The sequence below is a fragment of the Diachasmimorpha longicaudata genome, chromosome 10 (genome assembly GCF_034640455.1).
Source record: "Diachasmimorpha longicaudata isolate KC_UGA_2023 chromosome 10, iyDiaLong2, whole genome shotgun sequence".
Taxonomy (NCBI): Eukaryota; Metazoa; Arthropoda; class Insecta; order Hymenoptera; family Braconidae; genus Diachasmimorpha; species Diachasmimorpha longicaudata.
Genome location: NC_087234.1, coordinates 2,437,779 through 2,464,204, shown reverse-complemented (window position 1 = coordinate 2,464,204; position 26,426 = coordinate 2,437,779). Strand labels below are relative to the sequence as shown.

General features: G+C 35.7%; 6 protein-coding genes across 11 annotated transcripts in view; 4 read left to right on the top strand and 2 right to left on the bottom strand.

Moving 5' to 3' along the window:
* LOC135166608 (ets DNA-binding protein pokkuri) overlaps window positions 1-7,474 on the top strand; it is a 31,591-nt gene extending 24,117 nt beyond the window's left edge. Inside the window, exons 2-5 of the mRNA XM_064129027.1 lie at window positions 2,918-3,169; window positions 3,866-4,519; window positions 5,294-5,543; window positions 5,928-7,474. Of these exons, the coding sequence (XP_063985097.1) occupies window positions 2,950-3,169; window positions 3,866-4,519; window positions 5,294-5,543; window positions 5,928-6,207 (1,404 nt within the window). The 5' untranslated portion in view covers window positions 2,918-2,949 and the 3' untranslated portion in view covers window positions 6,208-7,474. The remainder of the gene's footprint in view (window positions 1-2,917; window positions 3,170-3,865; window positions 4,520-5,293; window positions 5,544-5,927) is intronic.
* Window positions 7,475-9,603: 2,129 nt separating this feature from the next.
* On the bottom strand, window positions 9,604-11,101 carry LOC135166615 (single-stranded DNA-binding protein, mitochondrial). The gene is made up of 4 exons (XM_064129044.1): window positions 10,943-11,101; window positions 10,770-10,854; window positions 10,497-10,616; window positions 9,604-9,933 (listed from the first exon to the last, which is right to left on the bottom strand). The coding sequence occupies exons 1-4, from the start codon at window positions 10,955-10,957 to the stop codon at window positions 9,716-9,718; spliced, it is 438 nt and encodes a 145-aa protein (XP_063985114.1). The 5' UTR covers window positions 10,958-11,101; the 3' UTR covers window positions 9,604-9,715.
* Window positions 11,102-11,571: 470 nt separating this feature from the next.
* LOC135166607 (histone PARylation factor 1) lies at window positions 11,572-15,200 on the top strand. 2 transcript variants are annotated; one of them, XM_064129026.1, is made up of 5 exons: window positions 11,572-11,884; window positions 12,593-13,210; window positions 13,298-13,446; window positions 13,842-14,080; window positions 14,412-15,200. In XM_064129026.1, the coding sequence occupies exons 1-5, from the start codon at window positions 11,750-11,752 to the stop codon at window positions 14,708-14,710; spliced, it is 1,440 nt and encodes a 479-aa protein (XP_063985096.1). In that variant the 5' UTR covers window positions 11,572-11,749; the 3' UTR covers window positions 14,711-15,200. The 2 variants fall into 2 exon arrangements, with proteins under 2 accessions (XP_063985096.1, XP_063985095.1); XM_064129025.1 differs by having other exon boundaries at window positions 11,573-11,884; window positions 12,590-13,210.
* Window positions 15,201-15,835: 635 nt separating this feature from the next.
* On the top strand, window positions 15,836-17,940 carry LOC135166609 (odorant receptor 46a-like). Of its 2 annotated transcripts, XM_064129028.1 has the most exons (5): window positions 15,836-16,331; window positions 16,596-16,979; window positions 17,320-17,524; window positions 17,577-17,732; window positions 17,800-17,940. In XM_064129028.1, the coding sequence occupies exons 1-5, from the start codon at window positions 15,970-15,972 to the stop codon at window positions 17,845-17,847; spliced, it is 1,155 nt and encodes a 384-aa protein (XP_063985098.1). In that variant the 5' UTR covers window positions 15,836-15,969; the 3' UTR covers window positions 17,848-17,940. The 2 variants fall into 2 exon arrangements, with proteins under 2 accessions (XP_063985098.1, XP_063985099.1); XM_064129029.1 differs by lacking the exon at window positions 17,800-17,940 and having other exon boundaries at window positions 17,596-17,732.
* Window positions 17,941-18,102: 162 nt separating this feature from the next.
* On the bottom strand, window positions 18,103-21,026 carry LOC135166604 (myoneurin-like). Its single transcript, XM_064129018.1, has 2 exons — window positions 19,710-21,026; window positions 18,103-19,520 (listed from the first exon to the last, which is right to left on the bottom strand). The coding sequence occupies exons 1-2, from the start codon at window positions 20,765-20,767 to the stop codon at window positions 18,779-18,781; spliced, it is 1,800 nt and encodes a 599-aa protein (XP_063985088.1). The 5' UTR covers window positions 20,768-21,026; the 3' UTR covers window positions 18,103-18,778.
* Window positions 21,027-21,195: 169 nt separating this feature from the next.
* On the top strand, window positions 21,196-25,658 carry LOC135166611 (aurora kinase C-like). Of its 4 annotated transcripts, XM_064129038.1 has the most exons (9): window positions 21,196-21,472; window positions 21,619-21,723; window positions 22,348-22,674; window positions 22,742-22,900; window positions 23,067-23,298; window positions 23,381-23,479; window positions 24,328-24,526; window positions 25,053-25,107; window positions 25,198-25,658. In XM_064129038.1, exons 2-6 carry the CDS (start codon window positions 21,626-21,628, stop codon window positions 23,465-23,467), a joined length of 903 nt encoding a protein of 300 aa, XP_063985108.1. In that variant the 5' UTR covers window positions 21,196-21,472; window positions 21,619-21,625; the 3' UTR covers window positions 23,468-23,479; window positions 24,328-24,526; window positions 25,053-25,107; window positions 25,198-25,658. The 4 variants fall into 4 exon arrangements, with proteins under 4 accessions (XP_063985108.1, XP_063985107.1, XP_063985105.1 ...); XM_064129035.1 differs by lacking the exon at window positions 21,196-21,472 and having other exon boundaries at window positions 21,495-21,723; XM_064129036.1 differs by lacking the exon at window positions 21,196-21,472 and having other exon boundaries at window positions 21,495-21,723; window positions 25,182-25,658.
* The last annotated feature ends 768 nt before the right edge of the window (window positions 25,659-26,426 follow it).

The following is a 26,426-nucleotide window of genomic DNA, read 5'->3' as shown; positions in this document are numbered from 1 at the left end:
TTTTAAGCAAAAATTAATGGCTCGGTGGTACAGGAGGGGGGGGGGGTAAATAGTATGCGTAGTGTGCTATAGACGAATCAGTTAAATTACCTAAAGTAATGCCCCATCAGTCCCATGACATCAGAAGAAAGAGAATACGATAAAGCGATACAAGATCAAGATCCTACTGAGTTGTTTAGCATTTTCTGTCAAATATCATAAAATCTAAGAAAGATATCGTAATTTTTATAATAACTTTTTTCGTTCCCCTCGAGATAATCTACAAATAACGTCTCAATCAAAATACTCTTATCTCCCTTAGATTACAAGATATTAACCAAAAACTATAAAGTGGACGGCTGTCACTGGAATAAACTCGGAATTATTTTTTTACGATGAAGATAGGAAAATTCTTGTGGTGATGGTTTTGATAATTGTTGAAATTTTCTACAAAGGTCCAGAACAATATTCTTCGTCTTCCCTAGATTACGCGATACCGAAAGCTGAAGGGGAAACTTAAAAGGAATGATAATCCAGAAAATAGGGAAAAATCATTTTTCTTCAATGGGAGAAAGAATATTCTTCCAGGAGAAACTTCCAACCACTGTTTTTCCTCAAATGTGGACGGTATCTCAATACTTTGGAATTTAATGACACTAATGTCAGGAAAAACAAATGACACAAAAAACGTAAGCGGAAAGGAATAAAGACGATAGTTTTTTTTTAAAATATTTCCAAAATGTTTTGAAATCATTGTAAATAATAATAAAATAAGAGGGTCATAACATCGAAGTCGGTTCTTGTGTTTTGATAAAATTCACAGAATGAACATGGCTACTATTATGTACATATATTTCGCACTTTTAATAGTAATAATAACAATAATAATAATAATGTTGTTAGTGAAATGCGGGAAAGGTCTTGAAAAATTTAACCCTGAATTATTCAGAGGAGAAAATTTTCAGAAATATGTTTTCCGCTTTGATATGATGACAGTTTAGCAAATTTGACCCGAGCAATGGCCGTAGGCAATTCATGTTCAATGCAAAAAACCGCCCGAGTTTCAACTTGTATATTGCAAGACACGAGTAGAGGGGAACGGAACCGCTACAGGGGAATCTGGTCTGTTACCTTTCTTGCGTAAGAGTCGAGGCGACCGGAGGGCCTCCCCGAGCCAAAGGTTTCAGGATGATAGAGGAGGCACTGGAATGGTAAATCCAGTGAAGAGGATGAGAGGAGTAGCAAGTGTTTATCGTGTGCAAGAGAGAAATAGACGAGTGAGAAGCGAACGTTTGGTGGAAGGCGCGGTGGCAATGTATAGTTGAGAGGAGGAGAATGAAAAAAAAAAAAAGTGAGGAAGAGAGGGCACTGAGAAGAAGGCGGACTCCCGGCACGCGAAGGTCGATGTGCCGTTGTCTCTCGCACCAGGAAATTGCCATCTTCCACGTCATGGCCAATCCGATGGTGATGGTCTAGCGTTTATCGTCGGATCCATTATTAATTGAGTCTTCTTGCTATTTTCATTAGTAGATTTTTTTCCGAATTTTTCGATTCGAGGGGACGGAATTTCCGATAATGAGTTTCATATTTCGTATTCGATCCCTCAATTTTGCAGTAATTTTTTGCGTGTGGGGATCAAATTGATATTTAAAATGGCTTATGGTGGTCGGTACAAAAAATAAGGAATTTCTGTACACGAACACCTGCCCTAAATGGATTTTTAATGCTAATGACTACACAGAAATTTTCAAAAATGATTGCGACTTTACTTGGTTAATTATTTCATTAATTTAATTTCGCATTCTAATTTTCGCATTTTACAGACTATTTTTCAAAGTGTTTCTGTAATGAGTCTATGAACTCTCAACGAAAAAGAAAATAGTCTTGTTAGAGTTTTCATAACTGAATTTTCAAGAATTTCAAAAATTGAATTAAATCAAAATACCACAAAGAACTTTAACATTTTTCAGTCAATAACTCAATTATTTTTGTTACATGAAGTATTATTGCCCTCAGGAAGAAAATAGAACGTGAAAAATTTTAATGATTTTAGTAATTAAAATTATTAGGACATTACTCAGTAAATCATTCCATTAATTAATATTCTCCTTTGATGTACTATTTTTAAAAATATCCCTGTGCCGACCCTATGAACTCTTAACCCAAAAAAAATATTCTCATTAGAGTTTTCATAACTGAATTTTCGAGATTTCCAGACATGAAATTAAATTGAAATATCGCAACGAGCGTTAACACATTTTATTCAATAACTCTTTCTTTATTCTTTCTTTAGATCAAGTAATATTACCATTAGTATGAAAATAGAACGTGAAAAAATATCCATCGTTACGTATTCAGAAAAGATTGATGTTAATGCAATGAATAATGTTCAATAAAAATCGTTTAAAACGAAAACAACACATCGAAGGTTGTTACGATTAAAAGGCAAGCTCTCTTGGCTCTTTCTTCCTGTTGGAGGTCGTTTTCGTATTAAAGCGGAAGCGCCTTCGACGTCGATGGAAATATGGTATGCAAATCCGGGAACGGAGAACGGATACCAGTCTTCCTGTTCGCCTCTCTCGCACCATCGTCGTTTTTGTTTTACCTCTTATAAACTCTGAGACCTTCACATTCTATGATAATTCAGTTGACGTTCTACCCTTTCCCATCATCATCGATGAAAAAAAAGCGTTCAAACGTTATTTCGTTTGTCACCGATTATTCTTTTTATATTCGACTGATAACGAGGTCATTATTCGATGCGATAACATGGAAATACCGGTGCATACACTGACTCCTTAATTGTCTTATTCTAGTCATTTATTGTTTCACCTGTATTTTCCTTGACGTCATTTTCTATGATCATTATTTATGTTTATGTTTTAAAAAAAAAAAATTTCTCTTCGTATTTAATTTTTTTTTTCTTCTTCTTTTCCAGCACGTGCTGATACCTGCGACTACATAAGTGTTATGAAACTAGTGCCGACGATCCAATTGCCGCAACTACCGCCAGTCACCGCCGCTGGCGGCATGACGGGAATGGACTCACGTCTCCCACCAGGGATATCCCTGCCTTTCAGTCCCACAGATCTACTGTGGCGATATGGACCAACCATGAGCTTTCCACCCACTTCCCATCCATCATCTGGCTCACTGTTGGATTTTAAAAACCACTTGCCATCGAGTCTCGGTGAGTTTTTTTTTTACCTCTTCAGAGGTACCAGGAGGTCAATCATATGGAATACGGAAAATTTCCGTGTTCATGACATCCGGAGATCATTACAGGGACCGACACTGGGGTTTCGACCCCAGTATCTTCATACACATACACAGAGAGAGAAAAATATTGAAGATAAAACGAGAATTTCATTTTTTCAATTGAATTCTCGCTTTGAGAGGGAATTTATTATCGAGATGGAGAAATTTTCCTTCGGAAAAGAGACATTATTTCGTTCTAAAATATGTTATTGAATTTGATTTTATTGATGTCATCTGCAATGGGTTTTAGATCGATGGAAAGAGATGAATTCAAATAACGAGTAGAGTTGGATGAAATATTCAGGAAATGCGACGAAATCTGCGATGAATTCCAAGTCTTAGTAGAGCTTATCGCAGGGTCATGATTATTCTATTGAAAAATACGGAGTATTTGAGTAAATAAATAATCCCTTTATTCTACCACATTTTTCTCTCTATTTGTGGCATAGTATATTTGTGGAGGAGTCATAGGTGGCTAACTATTTGTTTGATTAACTCATTCAATCAAATTAAATTCAAATTAAACGCAGACAATTTATCTTCCCTTCATGATTATTCAATAACCCTCGCAACAACGATATCTCTACAACAATTAATTTCCCTTTTTTTTCCTCTCCATTCGAAATAGCCTCAGATCCACGTGTTTGGTCTCGCGATGATGTGACAACGTTTCTCCGCTGGGCAGAACGAGAATTCGAATTGCCATCAATTGACATGGATATGTTCCAAATGAATGGCAAAGCCCTCTGTCTTCTCACAAAATCTGATTTTGGCGAGAGATGTCCAGGTGCTGGTGATGTACTTCACAATGTCCTTGGTATGTTGGCACGTGATTTTAATCAACTCCAGAGATGTCTACCCAGTAGTCCAGTGACACCCACACGACCATCGGCATATCCACTGAGTCCACACTCTCATCCACCAACACCAACGTGGGTTGAGAACCCATATGCCGCTAATTTAGCATCACTCATGTCAGCTAATTCTGTGACACTATCGCCAGCACCATCGGTGGACAGTCAAGCTGGGTCACCGGGTCATACTGAGAATGGCCATACGCAGATTTACAAGAGTGATTCTGATGAGGATAATCAGCAGGGGAGTACAAGTCCACCAGCAACACCAACAGCACTTACTGCACAGAGGCTCAGTGAAGTTTGTGTTAAGGACCAACCGAGTCCCACTTTAACGTCCCAATTGATGCCACTTACGCCTGGGGGCTTTAGGCCTGGCTCTAATGCACGAGAATTCTTCCCCAACGACTCACCCGAACCTAATACAAGTTTGTATTTTTCTTAATTATTTCAATCTAGTGGGACTTGGGGGGAATTAAAGTTGAGGCTTCAAGTGGTGGAATGAAATGAGTTTGTTATTTTGTGTCAGAGGAATTGTAGAAAAATTATTTTTCTAAATAATTTTTCGTGGTATTAATAACTACATTAACTGTAGTTATGTTAGATAATTCTTAATATTCATTTCATCGAAAAAATAACGTCCATTGAATTATGGTAATAAACGAATTTCAATTAACACCGAATTCCTGTCCTTCTATCAGATATCGGAACAATCGTCAATTCTAAATTAATTAAAATTTTGTCAACTAGTCGATGTTACTCAACAATTTTACGCTCATTAAATTAGTCATAAGTAAACATTTAAATGCCGCATTAATTTATCAATCAGTTAATAATTCCATAGCATCGATTACTTAATCAGGGTCAATTGAAAATTTAAATACTCAATTATTTTATCGTCTTTAAATTTGAATGGAGATAAGTAAACCTTAATTAAGTTAGCTGCAACGTATCATAATAATAGGAAATATCTATCAGACATCGAACATTTTCAAGGATTTCGCAACATGCTTAATTATTATTATAATTCAAGCTTTCTTTTTTTATCCTTTCGAAAATATGTCTAATTATCATTGAAAAATATTGGCAAAAATCCCCGCATCGGTATTTTTTCCTGCTCATATTTAAATTGCAAATTTATCAGTATTCACAACTTCCAAGCGTCAAATTCCTTTTTTTCACGTACATTTGTCCTTTAACAGATGGAAGACTTTTATGGGACTTCCTCCAACAACTGTTGAACGACCCCAGCCAGAGATACACCCATTACATCGCCTGGAAGAGCCGAGAAACCGGTGTATTCAAAATAGTCGATCCCCCCGGACTGGCGAGACTCTGGGGAATCCAGAAGAACCATTTATCAATGAATTACGATAAAATGAGCAGAGCATTGCGTTATTACTACAGAGTTAACATACTGAGGAAAGTCCAGGGAGAACGTCATTGCTATCAGTGAGTATATCCTCGAAACGGGTTTAGCTACATAAAAAAAAATTCCTTTAATGCGGCTGTTGCATCGATCAATTGATTTGATCGCCACTGGAGAATCGATTGATTATTTCATGGACTAGAACGTATTATTTTTCATGCATCTCGGAATAATTAAAACTTGACGTTGTTAACTTTCATTAATTTTTATCTCAACATTACTGAGAATTTAATTGTTGAATCACCAATTCCGTCATAGTCCTCTTCATCGTTTTCTTCGCTTCTCATTTTCTTTTTACATTTTTTTTTTGTTTTACTATCTGAATTATAGAGACAGTTCTCTGTATAGTTTTCAGAATTTTGAAAACATGAACTCAAATTATTCATCTTCATAATTTTTTTCTTCAGGTTTCTTCGCAATCCAACTGAACTGAAGAATATCAAGAATATATCCCTTCTTCGTCAGCAAATGAGAATAAAATCCGAGCCCGATGAGGATAACTCGATATCAAATGGCATAGAGCCGGAAGTTGACATGCCAACTGATCTCTCAATGTCAAGTATGAATCAACCCTCGTGTGAACAGTCACATGTACAACCTCTACCACTTCTCGATCCACCAGCGAAATATCGTAGCCACGCTTACAATCTCGTTAAAACTAATCAAGAGCCGGAAGAGAGGAAGTGACGTGAGACTTAACAGCGACTAGAAATAAAACGATTTAACTCTCACTGTTGCTTGACAATCGTCGCTGTTACGTTCAAGTTGATATTTTGGTACGTTTTGGGAAGAGTGGGGCTGAAGAGATACTTTTGACGTTGTTTTCAGTGTTGAGAGAGTTTTACTAGAATTTTACACGCTATTTTTCGACAGCAGTTTGATTATGTAGATCAATTTATCTTTGACTTTTAAAAATTAGATATGCGATTTTTGGTGTAATACAAAAATCAACATTAAAAATCTGCAACACATTTCGGTTGAAAGAGTTTTTCAATCTGATCACAAACTCTTGAGAACCAAATTATTACTAAACTGCAAAAAATCGAGAGAACTTTCATTGTGATAAAAGATGATAATTTAATTTTTTTATTATTAGTTATGAAAAAATGAGAACATTGTTGCAAAAAACTTCCATTATCTATTTATCGAAGATAAATCTTTGCTATGAATCAGCATTTTGCAAAGTTTTATTCACTTACATTTTTTAAGAAAAAAACTGTCATTATTGGCTAATTTTTTTAATTTTTATTGTTTTAATTATCAAATATTTAATGAAAGAGTTCTGAAGTTTTAAACAATTATGCATACGTACTACATTCTTACGATAATTATGATCTACATAATCAGATTCCTAAAGAAATATCGCGAAGAAAGTAATATGACAAACATTTTTTGTTGAAAATCGAAACATTTTTGCCTGGAATAATCCACACATGACCATTTTACCTAACTTGTCCCTATAACGTACGAAATGTTACGTAGGTGGGTCGCATTTAATTAATTATTCTCTCTCTGACACCCAATCACGAAGAATTTAATTTGGGTTCATTTGGAAGCTCAAGGAGAGTTTGTCAACGAAATGAGCATTGATGAACGTTCATGACGTTTTAAATTCGCGTCTTGTGGATCTCGATGGAAATTCATATCGAGATAAGACTGATCCATAGAACCGAAAATGTTGAAGCATCTCTTGAGCGCTGGAAAGAAAACAGATTTTTCTTCACAGGATAAGGATTCGAAGGTGAAGGAGGAAGAGATTCAGGGGAAAATGTCAACCGGGAAAATGTTTCTTCTCAAGAATTCCTCGGTACATCACCTCTGAATTAAAAAAACAACCCAATGATCTGGTTTAGTCTACGTTCCGCAATACCGTATGAGATTCCAGTTGGATTTTCCACAATTATTATCCAACCCGTGATATTTTATCGATTTTCCATGAATTAGTTTTGAAATAGATTTCTCTCCATCTTTCATTCATAGTTTCCCTGATATTCGCTCAATCTGTCTGCATTAGTTGATTGTTCAATACAATTTAGACAATTTATAATGAATTCTCTATCAAGTCGGACGCTCAAATTGTTTCATGTCTTCAAAAATTCGAAAAAAACGTGAAAAATTTAAATATTAAAAAAAACGATAAACGTATAAATTTGGAATCATAAATGTTTCATGATATCCTTGATTTAATACAATTGCTGAGCAATAAATAAGACGGGGAAAAATATTTTAACAATCTGAGCAAAGGTGACATGAAAATGATCTCAATTTGTCAATAATGGAAATTCTGAAAAAAATCACTCTTTTCCACTTCGAGTCAAATTTTTCTAACGTCCTATCCTTTTTTTCAAATTTTTAGAGACATGTAACAATTTGTATATTTGAAAATTTATGTTAAATAATTTGGAAACGATAAAATGTCATTTGATGAATTGATTCGAAGAGGAGATGAACCTGAAGAACTGGTCATCAGTTGATCAATTTACGTCATTTAGTTTTTCCACAAATGTGTGCCAAGAACGTTACCTTATCACTTAGAGAGAATGAGTATGATTTGTGTACGTCAGAATAACTAGGTTACATGGGGTAGAACGAACGAATAGAAATATTTTTGTTGCGCTACTACAAATTTCATTGAAAATGAAAAAAAAATTGCCCAGTTGATATCTTTGTTACGTACGAGGGAATGGTAAAACGACATAGTCGACTATTTAACACAGTTAAAAAATATTAAGACGTTCGTTTTACCCCAGCCTCCCCTAATTTTTAATTTAGTGTTATCGAGCTTCCATTCTGTACGTTAATTCGTTTATTCTCATGGGGATTAACTCCCCTAATATTTCTTTCGTCATCCTGTTTGATATTAAAAGCGTGCAAATACGTTCGGCAGGTTGCAATTTCAATGATAGACTATAACATTTTTTAGTGATAAATAATAAACACATGGCTAATGTAAATAAATTTTTACTCCTAGCGAACGTAAGAGTAACAATACATACTACGTAAATTGATAGTAGAGAGAAACCAATTTGATAAAGACAAATTCTATAAAGCGATGAAAAAAAAAGCAGTAGAAAAAAATGAATTTTATGAGAAAAATTCCGGGGCCAGAGTTATATTTAGATTTATATATGAATATATAAATATAAAAAATATTATATATATTTTTTAATACCAAAATTTATATTCAAAATTTGTAAACTGGAAAATTATAGTTATTAATTAGTTTTTTCACTATTTTTTCTCTGAGAAAAAAAAAAAGAAACATTGTCGAGCCACTGAGGTACAATTCAAAGCCGGTGTTTACCTCCACTCGTTGATGAGATAATTTGGATGCTAAAAAAATATGTATGGAAAATCGTGATTTAAAAGGTTAAGTATTTTTCCACGTGAATCGTAAACAGCGATTTATTCGCGTATGAAAGAAAAGAAAAATATAACAGAAAAGAACTATGTGAAAACGAATTTAATAGAATTGAAACCTGTATCTGGCTTCTTGTATACTGTGATCTCTGTAAGGATAAATGAAAATGAAAACATTGAAATGTGAAATATTTAGTTCATTTAACGACAAATGAGATGAATTTTCTTCAAATCATACGAGTTTTATGAGAGCATAATAGTTAAGATTTAATGTAGAATTAAGGAGAATATAATGTATATGTTCAATTATCTTTTTTTTTTCAACTATGAAACTGTATATAATTTATACATTAACGGCCATGAGGAATCGAGGGAGATATGGATGAGAGATTCGTGGATATCGTGGGGAGGACTTTCAGTCCAAGCGACCGTCATTCGAGAAATGTGAAAATTACGTTTATATGGATTCTAGGCTTTAAGAATAAAAAATATAGTGTAAAAAACAAATTATATCACTTGTAAAATTATAGGGTAGCGCCATTTTATTGTACTTGTTATGGAGACACTCCAAACGATGTAAATATAAACTCATCTACTTATTAATTATGTTTTTGATTAATTTCATTCCCTTTCCCTCACGGCAATCTTCCTCCGAAGCCCACTAATAAAAATAATCTGTCTAAAACTATTCGTTCAAGGTCTTTTTTAGAAAAAAACCTTCGCTGCTTTTTAAAAAATTATGTTTTTATTGTTTATACGATGTGAACAAACAAAATACAGGAAATGATTGCGATCGGGGCTTAAGATTATGGTGGAAGTACAGAGAGATTGGCTATTAGTAGTCCTTTTGAGTATTCTGGAAAAATATCACGTCGTCGGCGATAACCGCTGTCGTGGCTTTCGGATTTCCAGCCTCGTCTTTAATTTCTCCGTAGCTCAGGCGGCCATTCACCATGACCCTTTGACCCTTCTTCAGGTATTCGTAGACTGAGTCGCGAAGATGGGGTTTGAAGACGCAGACTCTGTGCCAGTCTGTTCTCTGAACATAATCTCCTGTAGAACAACAAAATAGTGGGAAGTTGATTATGGGTTTCAACCTTATCAAACATAATGAGGTTGATCTTTGTCAAATTTTCAACTCGTTGAATGCTGTCTACACATTCTTTTCATCTCGTCCTTCTATATAACCGATTATTTTCGCAGTTATTTATTAAAAAATAACATGAGATATTATTCGAGAGAATCTGACCACATTTTGACGGTTTTCAAACACTACATTTGGAAGAAACCATCAGAATTGGTAAAAAACTCCAAAAGAAAAAAAATTAATTAATTGAATTTTAATTGATGATAATTAGGACTCGACAATACCTACATTTGAAGAGAGAGATATTCGTATCCATTCATTGTTTAGTGAAAACTATTGAAGAAAGACTTTGTTAAAAAAACCAAACAATTACATTTTCTGAATTTTTGGATTGCACTGGACTGCAATGGTCGACATAAGACAAAAAATTTAAGACTTAAGTTTGGGCCATGGCTGAGGTCCTATTGTAAAGGTACATTAAGTGAATTGTTTAATGAACAAATAGTTCTCAGGGGAAATAAATTTATACCTCCTTCGTATTTGTAATTAGTGTGAGTTGCCAGTGAGAAAACAACCACTGGATGTTCTTCAGTTCCTCTCCTCTGAGGATCTGCACCAACTCTGCCCAACAAAGATACTTGATTCAGTGCTGAAATGAAAATTTGACATCATAAAATGCGCAATTCCAATGACCTCCGCAAAAATCCATTCATAATTCTAACTTATTGCGCAATATATTTGAAAGGAGACAAACTCAAGTGGAATTGACTTGACAAATCCTCTAGATAAGGATTCTCCTCACTTTTTTCAATCCTCGTATTTTCAGGAACTCCAGACGCAAATCTTGGAGATAGCCGGCTGACTTGGTGGCACACGCGTGTCATAACCTAAAAATTAATTTTCGATCAATGTCATGCCTTAAACATGGACTTGTCATCCAAAACAGTATCCCCTGGGGCTCCGTGCATCTCTTACCTTACTCGAGAACATTATGGTGTTGTCAATCACTTGGAATTATGATAAAAATACTTTGTGGTGTATCGTGGCGGGATTGGAACGAAAAATTGCCCTCGAGTGTTCGGAAGAGATAACGTGGATATTTCGAATTCTATTCCCTTCATTCCCTCCGAAAAATTTCCACTGGATGTGATATTTTCCTCAGACTCTGTAAGTTGATTGGTCCATTTGTGGGAATGGGAAGCACTGCGCAACTCGTCAACGCCATTTAGTAATTTCAGGCGCCAAGCGTTCAAATCTCAGTGGAGAAGATTAATTTTGTTTAATTTCTCTCTAAAAAACATGTGTAATTGACAAAAAAAAAGTATTTATCAATTTTTTTTTATTCTCAACGAGTTCATTAATTCGTGATAATAAGCGATTGTAGGGGAAGATTGCGGTGGAGGAGAAAGTAAATAAATAATTTTTGCGTGTGTGGTTTTCCTTTATGTTCGTATTTTTAAGGAAATATATTTTCCGATTGAGTTAATGATTTTTACAATTTTAAAAATAATCCCGCCCTTGTCAAGAACCGGTATAGGGATAATAAAAAGGGATGGGGGTCAAGGTGACTGTCGCGTTCGCTTGCGATATCGAGGTTTTACGATACCTCTCTCTTCATACTTTATCAGTGGTTAAGTGAGTACGACATATTTACTGTTACGCATAACCTCAATCAGACAATTTCGCGGTTTTTTAGTCGAGGATCGATCTGGATATCAGAATAGCAAATTCTCGTGTTTTTATTGAATTATTTATCCCATTGTTGACTGAGAATATTCGGATATGGCAGATGATGATGCGAATCCTCTGAAGGTATTCCAGAAGGATCCTAGGATCCCCTGTCAGTACGGAGCGAAATGTTATCGAAAGAATCCTGAACATCACCAAAAGTATAAACATCCACCAGGAAACACACAGGTTTTTATTGATTTGGTTTTTACAATAAATGATCAGATCTACTTTGGGAATCAGGTCAAACAAGCTAATGGTGGAGATCGTTGACTCATTTTTTAAGGTGATGATTAGACAGAATTAATGGAAAATGAAAAATGGGGAAATATCGATAATTGAGGGATTTTTTATTTATTTAACGTTCTTAGATCCACAAGATAACTTCAAAAAACGTATTTCGATTGTTCAATTCCAGAATTTTTTCTTTAAAAAATTATGGCGAAGATGAATGATAGAACAATGGAAAAAACTGGTATTGGTGGAAAAATTCTCATCACTTTATTTAAAAATACCAGGAACAATATTTTTTTTTCATATTTAATGGTAAAAACCGAGTTTTTTTGTGAAACGGGTTCAACTAATAAAAGTATTATGTACGAGACACAAATAATCTTCAGTTTATTTTTCCATTTTGAAGGCTTTTTCATGAGCTTAAAGCTCCTCCCAGATAACGCAGTCAATGGAAGGAACAAAAAGAAAAAAAATCGTAACAACTTCAATTATTTCTATTTTCGAATATTTGTTTTCCTAAAATTTTTGTCAGATGGGGATATTTTCATAGAAAAATTAAGATCAAAACTCCAGCATCGAGTGTCTTACCGATTTAATGTAGAGTGCTTATAACTAAAGTTCTACGGATAATCATCTAAATCCCTGTTTTTATTCTTTCAGAAGCCATCGACTACTAAAATAGCATCAAAGCCCCAGAAACGTAAGAGAAATGCGAAAGCCGCTCCCACTAAAGTTAAAGTTCCAAAAGCCAGTCCTGAGCATCAACGTAGAACATCACCAACTCCTTCCTTGTCCTCAGGCGAAGAAGAGGATCTTCCGGACTCAGAGAAGCCTTCATCATCATCGAATGATGCATCAGAAGATGAAGAGAAAAAAACGTTCAGCGACCGCAAGTCCCCTGAAACGACGACTTCAGAATCCATCTTGATGGATTCACAAGAGAATAAGGGTAGCAAACCTTTGGATATGCCTTCACCACATAAAGGGCCAAAGGAAGACGTTACAAAAGACGAAAAGAAATACAAAGACTCAGTCCCAGACGACCAGAAGCAGTTGATCAAGGAGATTTTCCTCCTGGAAATGCCAGAAGATTTTTATATGTTCTACGAATTTTGTTGCTCGCTGTCTCCTGCAACTCCAGGATCAGCTCTAAAGGCTATTCGACTGGAACTAGTTGGTCCTTACGATGTGTTATGTGGAAAAATTGAGAAATTCTCTCCGGATGATCAGGAGAAGTACCTGAGACACTGGAGATATTTCTACGATCCACCTGAGTTTCAGGTAATTATTTACGGTCGTAACGATTTATTGAAGTTCAATTAGGGAGGAATAATACTCAACGGATAATAATTTTTTCGTCATTTCCAGACAATTTTGAAAGGTAATGACAAAGAAGGACTGCATTTTGGTTTTTGGAGAGATAAAGACGATGAATTACCTGTTTTTGTGGCTAAAAATGCAGCAAACGTGGACTGCAAAATTAAACCCGTTGCTGAGACTATCTTTGGCGCGGTTTCGTGAGTAAATTAATTATGATTACTGTCCAAAATGCTCATTAAAGCAGGCACCCGGATAATCGTAGATTCAAATTACTTATTAGTAAAGTATTCCAATTCCGAAGTAGTTTATGAATGAAGAATCGTATTAGACGTTTGATTACGTCTCTGATCGAAAAGTTCGTTTAAGAACTTTAAAATCATTACTCAACATAAACTTTAATTGAAAATTAGAATCGTCTTGACTTAAAGCCTCCGATTGACTACTTTTTTCGTTGAAAAAACGATAATCCCTTTTTTCAAGAGAATTGTGATTGTAAAGGAGCGCTCTACATTTTCTTCCAGTTTTCAATAATTTTTTTTTTTATATATCTTAGGTCTAGAATTATAATTTTGTACCTTCAACTATTTTGCAGAGCTTTTGCGGAAGAACGCCTGAAAGAAGCTTCTCCTTTCGAGAAATCCAGCATCTCCCTTTTTTCTCGAAAGGTCAAACAATTCGCTAAGACCCATAACATTAGTTTGGAACTGGATTCGTTGAACATGCGATCGAGAAACAGAAAATCGGTTACAAAGACGTTTCATGGGGCTGGAATTGTTGTACCTTATGACAAAAAAACTCAATTGGGCTATCGAAATCTGGTAGCTACTGAAAGTAAGAATGTTTACTTTTAATTAATTGGAAACCATTTTGTAATTTGAAAAAAAAATTCACTGGACAAAAATGGGTTTGACAACCTCAATTTTTTAAACTTATTTTCCATTATTTATTTATGAAGAGCCAATCTGGGAAACAATGATTGTCAAATTTAGTTTGACTGGACTGAATATTTATGTCCTTTTTTATATTTTCTCGCACAATTTAATTGACAAAGTGGATTTTGACAAACAATTGAATCTGTAGGATCGATGTGTTTAATATAAAAAATTATACATCACGTCACTGTAAGACAAAAGATCGTTAAACATTTTTTTTCTTCTTCCAGGTGAATTTAAATGGATTTTGGGGAAATTGGAAAGCAAGGATAATGATACAAAAAAAGAATATATTTCGAAAATTGAAGAAATAGAGAGACTGGCGACGATAGCTGCGGACGAGTGTGATTTCGGCACTCCCCTGGAGCTCGCTCACAATTACTTCGCCAGTGGTCTTCAATGTCTAGAGAGAAAAGCCCTGCAAATGTTTATAATGTCCTACAGTCTTCTACAGCGCCCTGTCTTCTCCAAAATCGCTGCTGCCCACTTGAAGGATCGTAAAAAAGGTTGTAAATTGAGCGTACTCTGATGATGAAATTGTCTGGCTCTCATAATTTCAATTTTCGCTGGCGAACGTCTGTATTTTTCTATTTATTGTATGTCAACTGTTCTTGAATGAAAAATGAAATGAACCCTCCATTTTTCACTGAGTTTCACTCATCTGGAGGGATCACCGACTAGTCGACCCCAGAGTCTGGGGCCAGACCCCAGACTAGTCGTGGTGCGGACCCCATGACGAGGGTGGGCACCACTATTTATTCGTCAGTACATCGCTTACTGGGGATAATAGCGTCATCTGCTTGGCCGACGGTGTGTCCAGCAGTAATACAGGGTGTTAGTAGCAGCTTCTGTGACTCTATGGTTGTTACTCGATTAGTTAGTGTCCTAATTTCGATTTAATCGCCGCCCTGATATTTTTTTCGATTTCATAAGCCCTTGAGAATAGCCAACGAACTACATTTTCCACTTTTTGTTCAGATGCTCTCGATACTAGAGCGAATAAAGGGTATTTTATTACACATGTTATTGATTATTATCCCAGACTAAAGTTAGAATGTTATAATAGAATGTTAAAATGCTCCAAAATCATTTAAAAAAATTTACGGTTTTACTTTCATTTATTTAACAATATTTTATGGATAGGAATTGAAAGAAGCCAAGAGACCCTTCAAATTTTCAATTTTTATAGAACCGCTGAGAATTTTTTCAGTTTATTTTCTTCTTCTTGATTTCTCGGATGTTCTATGAAGTCAAAATTATTGATGAGTTTTTTTAATTGCAGGAATTTTCAATCTTCATTTTTCCACTAGAGTATTTCATTAAAATTCTCCTCAAACCATCTTCAACATTTTTCACTACAACTTATTTAACAATTTTGTGGCTCTTTACTAGTCTTCGAAGTCTGCAGGATTTTGCAGCAAAGTAATACACAAACTTCGAATAATTTTCTTCAAATAGACCACGTCACGGTGAAGTCCTCTTCGACAGGTGCTATAGCCAATCGAGAACAGAAATAAACCAGACAACAACAGATGCATCAAATTTCAGGAGTCAATCATATCGACCGCATCGTCTGCCATAATGATAGGTCGTTTCTCCAATTCTCCCTACAAAGCCCTAGACCAGTTATCCGCACCTCTTTATTTATTAAAAACAACGATGTCCGTTCCCAGGAACGACAATTTCCTACCATTCCAGGAAGACTTTCTTGCGTTTTTTTCCTTGAAAAAACAGTTCACTGAAGACACGAGATGAATAAAGTATTCATTCCGAATTCTCTCATTGGACATGGATTTTCTACCTCACAGTTTTACGATCTTCACAGCGAGTGGGTTGTGGAGACCCCTGACATGGTCATCGGGACTGAAGAGACATTTATACAATTGTTACACTTTTATTATTCTTGTTGTTATCTATCTATTCGGTTTCATGGAATTTGTCGAGGCAATGCACAATTTTGGAAATATTGAGGAGATGGTTAGTGCGTCATTTATGCTTCTCACGACTGGAAATGTCTTTTGTAAAGCAGTTAACGTGGTGAATCGTCGGGAAGATATTATTAACATTTTTCAAATGCTGAATGACAACGTTTGTCAGAGTCAAAGTCAAGAGGAAGACAGAATTCAAGCTAAGATTAACAATCGTATCAGGTGGGTCTTGGCCGTATATATTACATACATATATATTGAACAGAAATATATGTTCTATATATATATGATATATTCGTGAAATATATATCTTTCATTTTTAACTTCTATTATTTAAAGTCCAATTTCTCGTCAATGAACAATTGCTTAGTTATTCGAAATCACAGTGTGAAATTTAATCAGATCTCAGTACCTCGTTATCGTTTAACAATAAATTTTAATCGATACAAAATTTATTGAATCACATTTGATATTAATCTTGCGAAGGAACAATGCTACGTGGTATTTTTGCATTGTCCAGTGTGCTGTTGTTATGATAACAATATCATCAGTAATACAAAATATACCCAACCGTACGTTACCATTCAAAGCTTGGATACCATTGAACTACAGTTCAAATAATGTCTATTGGTATATCTATTATTACCAAGTGATAGCACATGCCGCAGTGGCAATAATTTCCATAGCATATGATACAATGGTGCCTGGAATAATGCTACTCACTGGTGCACAGTTGAAAATCTTCAAATTCAGATGTGAAAACATGTCTGCAAAAGTTGAGCGAGAGCAGAGAAAATTCAATCTTTCGAAAGTAGCTCTGGAGAATAAAATTCTGAAAGAATCTGTGTGTCATCACGAGACTATTGTTCAGTAAGTGCCCCATTTTTTTAGTTATTTACAATTTTGGAGATTCAATTAAATATTTATCTATACTTATGCCCTCAAATCTTGAAACAATCTAATTAAAAATGAGTAAAACAGTAAGACAAGATCAAAACTGTTTAATTACGAAATTAGATAAGTTTGCAATTCTTTTTCAATTGCAACGGAAAGAATTTGGAATAATTTTACATTTTTCATTCCTCTTAGAATTACTGAGTAGTAATTATTACAGAAATATTATTTCGAAAAAAAGCTACTTCCCTAAGTAAATAAATATTCTCAAAAATAACTTGTTCGCCTGAATGTATTTATCGTGTTTAATTTGTAGATTCGCAATGTCATTCAACGATATTTTCTCAACAGTAATCTTCGTACAGTACACAGTAAGCAGTCTCGTTATTTGTGTTAGTGTATACAGATTGGCAGGAATGGCACTGAATGATTCAGAATTTCCATTCGCTCTTTTTTACCTTCTCTGCATGATAAATCAAATTTTCTGCTTCTGTTGGTATGGAAATGAGGTGATTATCGAGGTAAGACATGCCTTGACGTAAGATATTATGCCCTGGAAAAATGAAAGCTCAGAGTTTAGGAATTGGTGAAGCTATTTACAAGATGGATTGGTCATCGCTACACTTGAGAACGCAGAAAGAACTTCTGTTAATTATGAATTGCTCGATGACTCCTATCGTTTTCACTAGTGGCAAGATTTTGGTGCTCTCGTTGGAGTCCTTTACAGCGGTAATTATTATTACAGACTAAATATTCATGAACAATTTTTGACTCAGGTAGTTGGATCTTTTTGTAGATCATGAAGCTGTCGTATACTGCATTCAATGTTCTTCAACAGAAGTAACTTATGCTTCGACTGATACATTCATCATGTCTCCGGAATTCTGTAGTTTATTCCCTTATGATTGACCATTGAGATTAAGAAAATAAAATTGAGGGTTTGAGGGGATCAATGATAATTCATTTCTATTTTCGTATGAAATCATGAGAACGTTAAATTGTTCATCGAATGCAAATTGCAACGCAATTGCAATAAACAAAAGAATTATTCTAGAATTGTTCACCAATCCTTCAATTCCTGCAATGTTATACCATAAAATTCCAGAAATTTAGCAAATTCTGAATTAAAGATAGTCTCGTCTGGGTGAAGGCCCTCGGACGATGGCCCATTGCGAGACAACTATGAGTTTTATAATAAATCCCCAACACCTGTAACCTTGACGCCCTCCATAAAAAAAGAATGATTAAAACAGCAATTGAAATATTCATTGAATCTCGAAAGAAAAGTCATCTAAATCTCCAAATGATATCTTTAGAAAATGAATATAATAAATTAATAAGCGTCTGACGACAGATTTTATATCAATTATTCACTCTCAAAATTAAGCGATAAGCCTCCCTTCCCCTTTATGATCGAATTTTAAAATTTTTTAAATAACATTTATGTTTTCAAGAAGGATAATTGAACTATAACTTAGAAAACGTGTAAAAATTGAAGTATTCATCTAAGAAAGTTTGTAATCTATTTTCAGAAGTGAATTTAAAGCTACTATTTTCGTAAAATGGTAAAAACAACTTTTTTCGAGAATTATTTGCCAACTTTCTTCACGAAATTGAATATTAATACCTCCACTTCAATTTTCACTGTATTACCGATAGAATTCCCAATAAGTTACTAAATTCTGCGTCAATTATAATTCTGCAAAAACCTCCATCAGTCCGTAATTAGTCCCTGACGAAAATCTTGAGAATTATAATTTTTCAACTTATCTCAACTATTCCGTAATCTCAATCTCAAAGCTCGAAGCCGTCTCTTTATTCTCATCCAGCTGATCCCCTCCGCTGGTCTCCCTGAGAACGATCCTAAAGTCGTGCTGAGTCTCCCGATGCAGCCTGAAGTCCTGGTAATCCCCAAAAGTCCCATAACAAATGGAGCACCTGAAGAGTCCATCAGCATGCTCCACCTGATGATGCACGTAGTTCTCCAAGGAAATGAATATCTTTCCACAAAATTTGCAGACGAAAGCGCACTTGATCCCAAACATATCCATGATCCTCTCCCTCTTCTTATCCTCGCTGATATCAGTCCCCTTAATCCAGTGGTTGGTCTCCGGGTGCTTCTGATTTCTGTGCATGTTCAGACTGGACACATACGCATACCCTTCCCAGCAAAACTCGCAGGTATAGGCGTACCTGACGTAGACATCCTCACTGCACTTCCTGGTACTACCCTCCTTAACTGGATCAACTGCGCACGTGGTCTGATAGTGAATTACTGCAGCTGTCATGAGGGAAAAAACTCGGTGACAGATGATACACTTGAAGGCCTGACTCAGATCTCGAGACTCCTTTTTATGAACCGATAGGATGTGATTAGCGAAGATAGACTCCTTGGAAAATTCAGTGGCACAGAAGTTGCACCAGAAGAGAACTGGTTTTCGCAGTCTGTGACGGTGTTTGTGGAATTTCATGACCTCTTTGTCTCGGCTGGAGGCCACGCACATGTTGCATTTGTACCTGATATCAATTTAAAGTGCATCTTGATTCAAAATGTCCAACCAAATGTCCACCTCATTCCACTTCCACATATCTACGCCAGGAAGTGCATTGATAAATAATCGGATTCATCTGAGGAAATGGTGGACACTCTGGACAGGAATGCTGAGTGTCACTGATTTTTTGACCAATTGAAAAGCTCAAACTCACCAAGTCTCGAAGACAGGTTCCTCCTTCTTCTTCTTAGCAGCTGAACTACCATCTCCGAGGGATAAGGGTCTCTTCTTCCCATACGTTCTCCGCACTTTCAACGCCTCGAAAGTCGTGAAAGGGGATTCATCCTCATCGCTGGTTATCAATGTCTGAGAGCAATCGAAATAAACTCCATCACTCACAGTCTCCTGTGAGCAGTTCACCACATTCTTGTTATCCACCACCTGAATGTGACCTGTGGATGTGACTACCTGATCAGAATTCGTAGTGATTGTTAGTACATCTTCCTCAGTATCATTCATGGTCTTCTCAATTAGATCTTCTTTCAGAGCTGAGCCTGTCAGGAGAGCTTCTGTCGCCAGAGAAGTCATCGCGAGCTCGTGAGATTTCTCCAGATGCTCCTTGCACTCTCGACAAATGACCTTGGGAAGGTTGTCGTTGGCGTCCAATTTGATGGGAAGATAATACTGAATTTTTTCAAACAGACTGATCTCATTCTCTTCATCTCCTGAGAATATTGGCAAAGGATCATCAGTGGTCTTTCCACAGAGTCTGCACACACTCACAACGTCCTCAGAGATGAGTTTGAGTATTGAATTCAAGTCCTCGGAGGAGATGTCCTCGAAGTCGATAAAGTCTTCTGATATTTCAGTCTCTTTTCCAGCGTTGACGAGTGAGACATCGAGATCGTCGGGGTTATCTCGAGGTTGTGAGACCGTGAGACTGCTGAGGTGCTGAGAAAGCTCATCAGGAGATTCATCATGTGCTTCTTCCGGTGATTCCTCAGCGTTGTTCTCTGCTGGTTCTTCATCCTCCTTTGTTTCGATAATCTCGACGATTTTGAGGGGCTCTGGGGGGTTCATGTGATCGCTGAAGATGAAGTGCTGATTGCAAATTGATTTATGGTTTTCTGGGATTGTCTGGACTGACTCTCGAGACCTCACATTCAGGATCCAAGCGTTTATGTGCTCTGTGTCTATCATGAATGGATCGACAAGCACTTGGGATGTGCTTTCAGAGTCTGGGATGAAACACGAGTCAACCCTTTCCGCCATTTTTGGGGGGTTTAGTCTTCAGAGGGGTGGGCTCGCTTATTTTCTTCAATTTCGACTTTATTTAGAGGATACCTCGATGATCATGTCTCTTGGTGTCCAGGATTGTCCATGGGTACAGCAAAAATTCTTGACTTGTCAGTATTTTGACGAGTATTTAGAGTTCAGGGTTTGAAAAAAAGTAATTCGTGGGATAAATACTAGGGTGTTTTCCTGATTTGTCTTTGTTAATGCAATAAGGGAAGTGATTAAATTAACTGCTTCTTCGTTACATTCCATAGAACATTAGAAGGATCAATCGAAGAGTTACAGAGGGAGCTACTGTCACACTAAGAAGACAAAGAGAAAGGACACTAACAAGAGGGAGAGAGAAGGAGATTATTTACATTTTCAATTTCAAGAATTTTTGGTCGACCGGCGTTGTGAATCGAGGCTCACAATCGACAAAGAGACTTTACAGATTCGGTGGTTGCCAGATTGACCGGACGATCCTAGAAATATTGCTGAGATCGTTCGGTCAATTTTTATTTTGTGAATCCAGTTATTGTTTCTGGTGAATTTAGTGACGTAAAATAACATGTGATCTGTTCGAAGATCGATTTTTGGTTTTCTGAAGCTTTCGATTTCATAAGGTTCACAAAGAAGAAATCAACTGAGGGAGGAGTCACAATCGATCTGGAGAACCTGCTTCATCTCATTGTCTTGGTGGTACGTAGTTGACTCGATTCCGAGTGAATAGAAGTTTTGATAGATTGGGGGAAGATAATTAGGAGAAACGTTTGCATTGTTGTGGAATAATAACGCTCCTCGGAGGTTTTTCTATGCTGGATGTCACGAACGGACATTAATTCCAGAAAAATTATGTCAAAAACCGTTGGAGAAGTACCTGCAAAGCACGCCAATGGGGTTGCGAGGTGTGTTGCAGTGATGAAGAAGCACATTGAAGATTCTGGAGGCAGGTAAGAGAAAAGTTTGTCTCAAAAAAGTCGAAGGTGAGAATCCAACAATTGTACGAACTAAATCGATATTTTATCTTTAAAATTTTAGTAACGTATCGAATTATTAACAAAACAAGATGATTTGACCTTGTAATTCCATCAAAACAGTCTGAAGAATTTTGAGAATATTGTAAGGACTTTTGTACGTGAAGACTGTTGATAAATTCTAGAGAAATTCCCCCAGGGCGGGGCAAAATAGACGACACCAGGAATATCCTAATTTAATTTTTTTGAGACTGTTGTGCAATTTAACAGCCTTTATTGTAGTTAAGAACTCGTGAAACGATTTTGTTTTATTTGCTGGTATACGACAAATCAGAAAAATAAATATCACAACTGATTTTACCCCATAAATCAACTAAAGTCGTGACCTTCTGGAAGACGACCTTTCATATCAAAACACCGTTTCTACGTATTACTTCGTTCAATATTTCCACTTTGAACCTCTTCTGTTAGAACAATAAACAAAAGATGAACAAACAGAAATCCACAGAATTAAAAAAATTGCGACAATTAAATAAAAGTGAAGTATCAATTTTGTTTTATTTATTGTATAAATTCACTATGTAAATTGTACATTTCCAGTCATCAATGGATTGCCAATGATTTCGAACTCGGTGCTCCCCTGGGAAGCGGCCAGTTCGGCAGAGTTTATCTCGCTAGAGAGAAGAAAACTCAGTACATCGTAGCCCTGAAGACAATGAACAAGAAACAACTGAGGATGGCTCACAACGAGAAACAAGTTCTTCGTGAAATTGAAATCCAATCACACTTGATCCATCCCAACATTCTACGGCTGTTCACTTACTTTCATGACGAGAAGGATATTTTCCTGGTTCTCGAATATGCTGCAGGGGGGGAGCTCTACAGAAAACTGAGAAGACAACCCGGAGGGAGGTTCACCAATCACTTGTGAGTTGATGTGACTGGGGCAGAATGAAGTACTTCCAGATATGTAAGATGTCTCATGTTTTTTCAGGGCTGCTAAATACACGTATCAAGTGGCTGATGCTCTTGACTTTTGTCACCAGAATGATGTCATTCATAGAGACATTAAGCCTGAGAATCTGCTGCTCGATTGGAATGGGAATATTAAACTTGCAGACTTTGGATGGTCTGTGCATACTCCATCATTGATGTAAGTCGTCATTTATGTGGAATACCAGAAGAGTAGAAAATTTTTGTTCAATTATCTCTAGAAATAACCGAGCATTATTGATAAATCAAATCCTTACGCGGTTCGATGATCAATTAATTTTCATTTACATCGTGGAATTGAATTATTTTCATGTGCAAATCAAAAGGCGACATACGATCTGTGGGACGATTGACTATTTACCACCAGAAATGGTCCAAGGAAAGGCCTATGGTATCTTCGTCGACCATTGGTGCCTGGGGGTTTTGTGTTATGAATTATTGGTGGGGAAACCGCCATTTCTCAGCTCTTCTAAGACCAAAACCTTCGCAAAAATCAGGGCTCACCGTATTACCTGGCCACGGCACATTTCATTAGGAGCCAAGGATCTTATTTCGAAGGTAGAAAAATAATTATTGAAACAATCCTGATAATTCCACATAACTCCTCAAATTTATAATTTGTCGATTTTCAAATTTTCAGTTGATACACAAGAAAGCTTATGAACGAATCCCATTAGAGGATGTGAAGGAGCATTTCTGGATTCTCAAATACAAAGATACACCGTAAATCTAACAAATGGTAATTACTATTTTTTTTTTTTAATTTTTCACCTAAATCTAAATAAATCGAAACATTGAACATTTCGTAATTGAGTAGTGATTCGACGGATAACAAAAACTTTAAAGGGAAAATGTTTGAAGATGAGTTAAATAAATGACGCGAATTTTTAATGTTAATTATTCACTTGCTGAATATTTCTTTTTACATTTTCTGGAAAATGCTCAGGTCTTCGATAAAGTTCTCAGAAATTTTTGAACTTTCAAGATATTTGAGGAAATTCTCGAATGTTTTAAAACAATTGGATTTTTTTTATAAAACACGAATATGGAATATTCTCGGAATTTGTTGATGCAAATATTTCCAAATGATTTTGATTAAAATTTTGTTTTTAAGAAAGTCACTTTATTCGATAGTCAGTCTACATGTGAATATAAATTAATCAAGTTTCAGGTCAATGATTTTAAGAATAAAATTTTTTCGTTTTTTTTTTTTGTATATATTTACTTCTGTGTTTATATGTCTTCAATATTCTTCATTCTCTTTCATATCTTACTGATAATAATTTGAGTCTCAGGCTATTGGAGGACAATAAAATAAAGGAAAATTTATGTGTATTGGAAGAGAATAATTAATTGGTTATGAATCCTCTGAAAATGCTTTTTGGTCACTCTCATGTAAGGGAAATAGAATCAAACACGAAATCAGAACTTGATATACATTGAATTATTGTAATGACATTCAAAGTCCAAGCTGTGTAAATCACACGTGGTGCTTGATAAATATTATTATTTCCGATGTGCTCTACGTCGGTAATATCTTATCTCTGAAATCCAAAATGGGCAAATATTTGTTCTCACTTTTTGCAGAAACCGAGACTTGTTGCACCTATAAAGGCAATTTCCACCCCGAATAGGTGCTATCAGTTCTGCATTTGTGAAGAGAAAGTCATACGAAAAAATCGATTTATCGATCATGAAATTCCTCGCGATTTTTGTGGTTATTGCAATGGTGGCAGCGGCTGTTAGTGGACAATGTGTACCGAACGGCCAAAATATTGGATCGACAGTTAGTTTCTTTCCACGTAATCACTAATTAACAACCAAAAGTTTATGGAAAAAAAAACTTTGTTTGGAAAATTCAAGAGAACAGAGAATAGAAAGTCTATGACTTGACATTAAAAATTCTAATCATATTTCTAATAAAATATATATTATACAGGGGGTTTCCAGACTCACCCCCAGGACATGTCGGTTCAGTATCGGCATGTACGTCTGAAACACCCTGTATATGTATGTGGTTTGATAGACATGTTTAGTGGAAAAAGTTTCACGAAAAATTCTGAATCCATGACGAATATTGAAAAGGCCATTGACATACAAAAAAATTAATTTATTCAATAATTAATTGGTTATTAATCAATTCAGTCGTTTGAAGAGTCTCAGGTTTTCTCATTCAAACCCCCAAAAGGGGTCTTAAATAATTATAATGTCTATGTGGTGATATTGAATGACCACTACATGATGGGGTTAACAACAAAATTCTGACATTCGAAGAGAAATGGAAAAATTCTAATAATATTTTTTCGATTCAGTGTGAACAAGCAGATAGGTGTTGCTCTCGTCGCTGTTGGTTCGGCAGATGTTTCTGTATGTAAAAAATATATTCCGATAACAGTCATTGAATAATGAATATCATTGATGAATTAATCGATTTTCATCAGAATTGTCATTCTCCAGAAACACATATCCAGTCGCATGAGAGAGGAGTTGTCCCAAACATGAAGGTTCCATCAAATGCTCATCTCCTGGAAAGACTCTCAGTGCTGTGGATATCGTACAAATACTTATTCAAATAAATGAGTATTATTACGTACTGGTTTTACCCCACCCTTTCAGACATCCAGTTATACGATCGTCTTCCTCATTATTTTTATTTTGTTATCCGTCACTCTTTTGTATCTCTTTATATTTTATTTTAGTGCAAATTACTTACCAAAATTATTCATTATAAAACTTGGAAATTGAGCGCAGATGATCTCATGCTGAGAAAAAAAACTGAGATTACGAAATGTTTGTCCAAAAGATAAAGACAAGTCATTAATGTAAAGAAAATGATTTCTCACATCAATTGAAGTTTGTTTTGTACTGAAATACTTAAATAATTACCGAATATATTTCTCTTTTATCCTGTTCCGAGATTAATTGACTTATCTCTGAGTTGAATTTTTGATGGATATCTCCAAATCTAAGAGAGATAGTGAGATTTTCATTATGACCTTTGTTGCAACCCTTAATTCGCTGCCCAAAAAAGGTCCCAATAAAAATTTTCCCATCTCCCCTAGATTTCGAGATATCCCTAAAAAACTGGCGAAAAGTCAGAAGTGACTAGTCTCGTTTTCCCACTTCACTACTAATTTCCTCAGCGCTGCCCTCCCCATGGGCAGTGTCGTCCAAAAACTTCTAACCAGAATAAACCATCAAGTTTGAACACATAAATAAAAAATTAAAAAATCATTTCCCCCCATTTGCCACATCCGGTCCACTTTATTAGTCTCTACATCACCCAGTGTTTTATTCCACTCGTAAATTTGCAAATATTTTTTCAACTGATTTTTGTCATTAGACAAGTGCCTGCTCGTTTTCCCCTACACACCCCTTTCAATCTCCCACGACATATTGTAAATAATAACTCACGTATATCGATTCATTGATCATATTCCATTTTTCTTTATACATTTTTTATTACAAACAACAGAATGAAACAATGTCACTCAATTCCTCATCACATTATCAGAATTATCTTCTGTCACGAAACATAAAACTCCCCCCCCCCCAAACCCACCCCATAACAACTCGAATTCACTTCTGATCATTGACCCAATGATTTGACTTCAATTTATAGTTTGATGATTACGCGTTTTTTTTTACTCTAGGTACTGTATTGTCTACATTGAAACCCACATTTG

Coding starts and splice junctions, on each gene's coding strand:
- LOC135166615 (XM_064129044.1), bottom strand. Junction 10,617..10,769: donor AAATACGAGGATTGAAAAAA/GTGAGGAGAATC, acceptor TTTTCATTTCAG/CACTGAATCAAGTATCTTTG. Junction 9,934..10,496: donor TAATTACAAATACGAAGGAG/GTATAAATTTAT, acceptor GTTGTTCTACAG/GAGATTATGTTCAGAGAACA.
- LOC135166604 (XM_064129018.1), bottom strand. CDS start 20,767: ATGGCGGAAAGGGTTGACTCGTGTTTCATCCCAGACTCTGAAAGCACA. Junction 19,521..19,709: donor GAACCTGTCTTCGAGACTTG/GTGAGTTTGAGC, acceptor AATTGATATCAG/GTACAAATGCAACATGTGCG.
- LOC135166611 (XM_064129035.1), top strand. CDS start 21,593: ATGTCACGAACGGACATTAATTCCAGAAAAATTATGTCAAAAACCGTT. Junction 21,724..22,347: donor ATTGAAGATTCTGGAGGCAG/GTAAGAGAAAAG, acceptor GTACATTTCCAG/TCATCAATGGATTGCCAATG. Junction 22,675..22,741: donor GGGAGGTTCACCAATCACTT/GTGAGTTGATGT, acceptor ATGTTTTTTCAG/GGCTGCTAAATACACGTATC.
- LOC135166607 (XM_064129025.1), top strand. CDS start 11,750: ATGGCAGATGATGATGCGAATCCTCTGAAGGTATTCCAGAAGGATCCT. Junction 11,885..12,589: donor ATCCACCAGGAAACACACAG/GTTTTTATTGAT, acceptor TTATTCTTTCAG/AAGCCATCGACTACTAAAAT. Junction 13,211..13,297: donor ACGATCCACCTGAGTTTCAG/GTAATTATTTAC, acceptor CGTCATTTCCAG/ACAATTTTGAAAGGTAATGA.
- LOC135166609 (XM_064129028.1), top strand. CDS start 15,970: ATGGATTTTCTACCTCACAGTTTTACGATCTTCACAGCGAGTGGGTTG. Junction 16,980..17,319: donor CATCACGAGACTATTGTTCA/GTAAGTGCCCCA, acceptor TTTAATTTGTAG/ATTCGCAATGTCATTCAACG. Junction 17,525..17,576: donor GAAATGAGGTGATTATCGAG/GTAAGACATGCC, acceptor ATGAAAGCTCAG/AGTTTAGGAATTGGTGAAGC.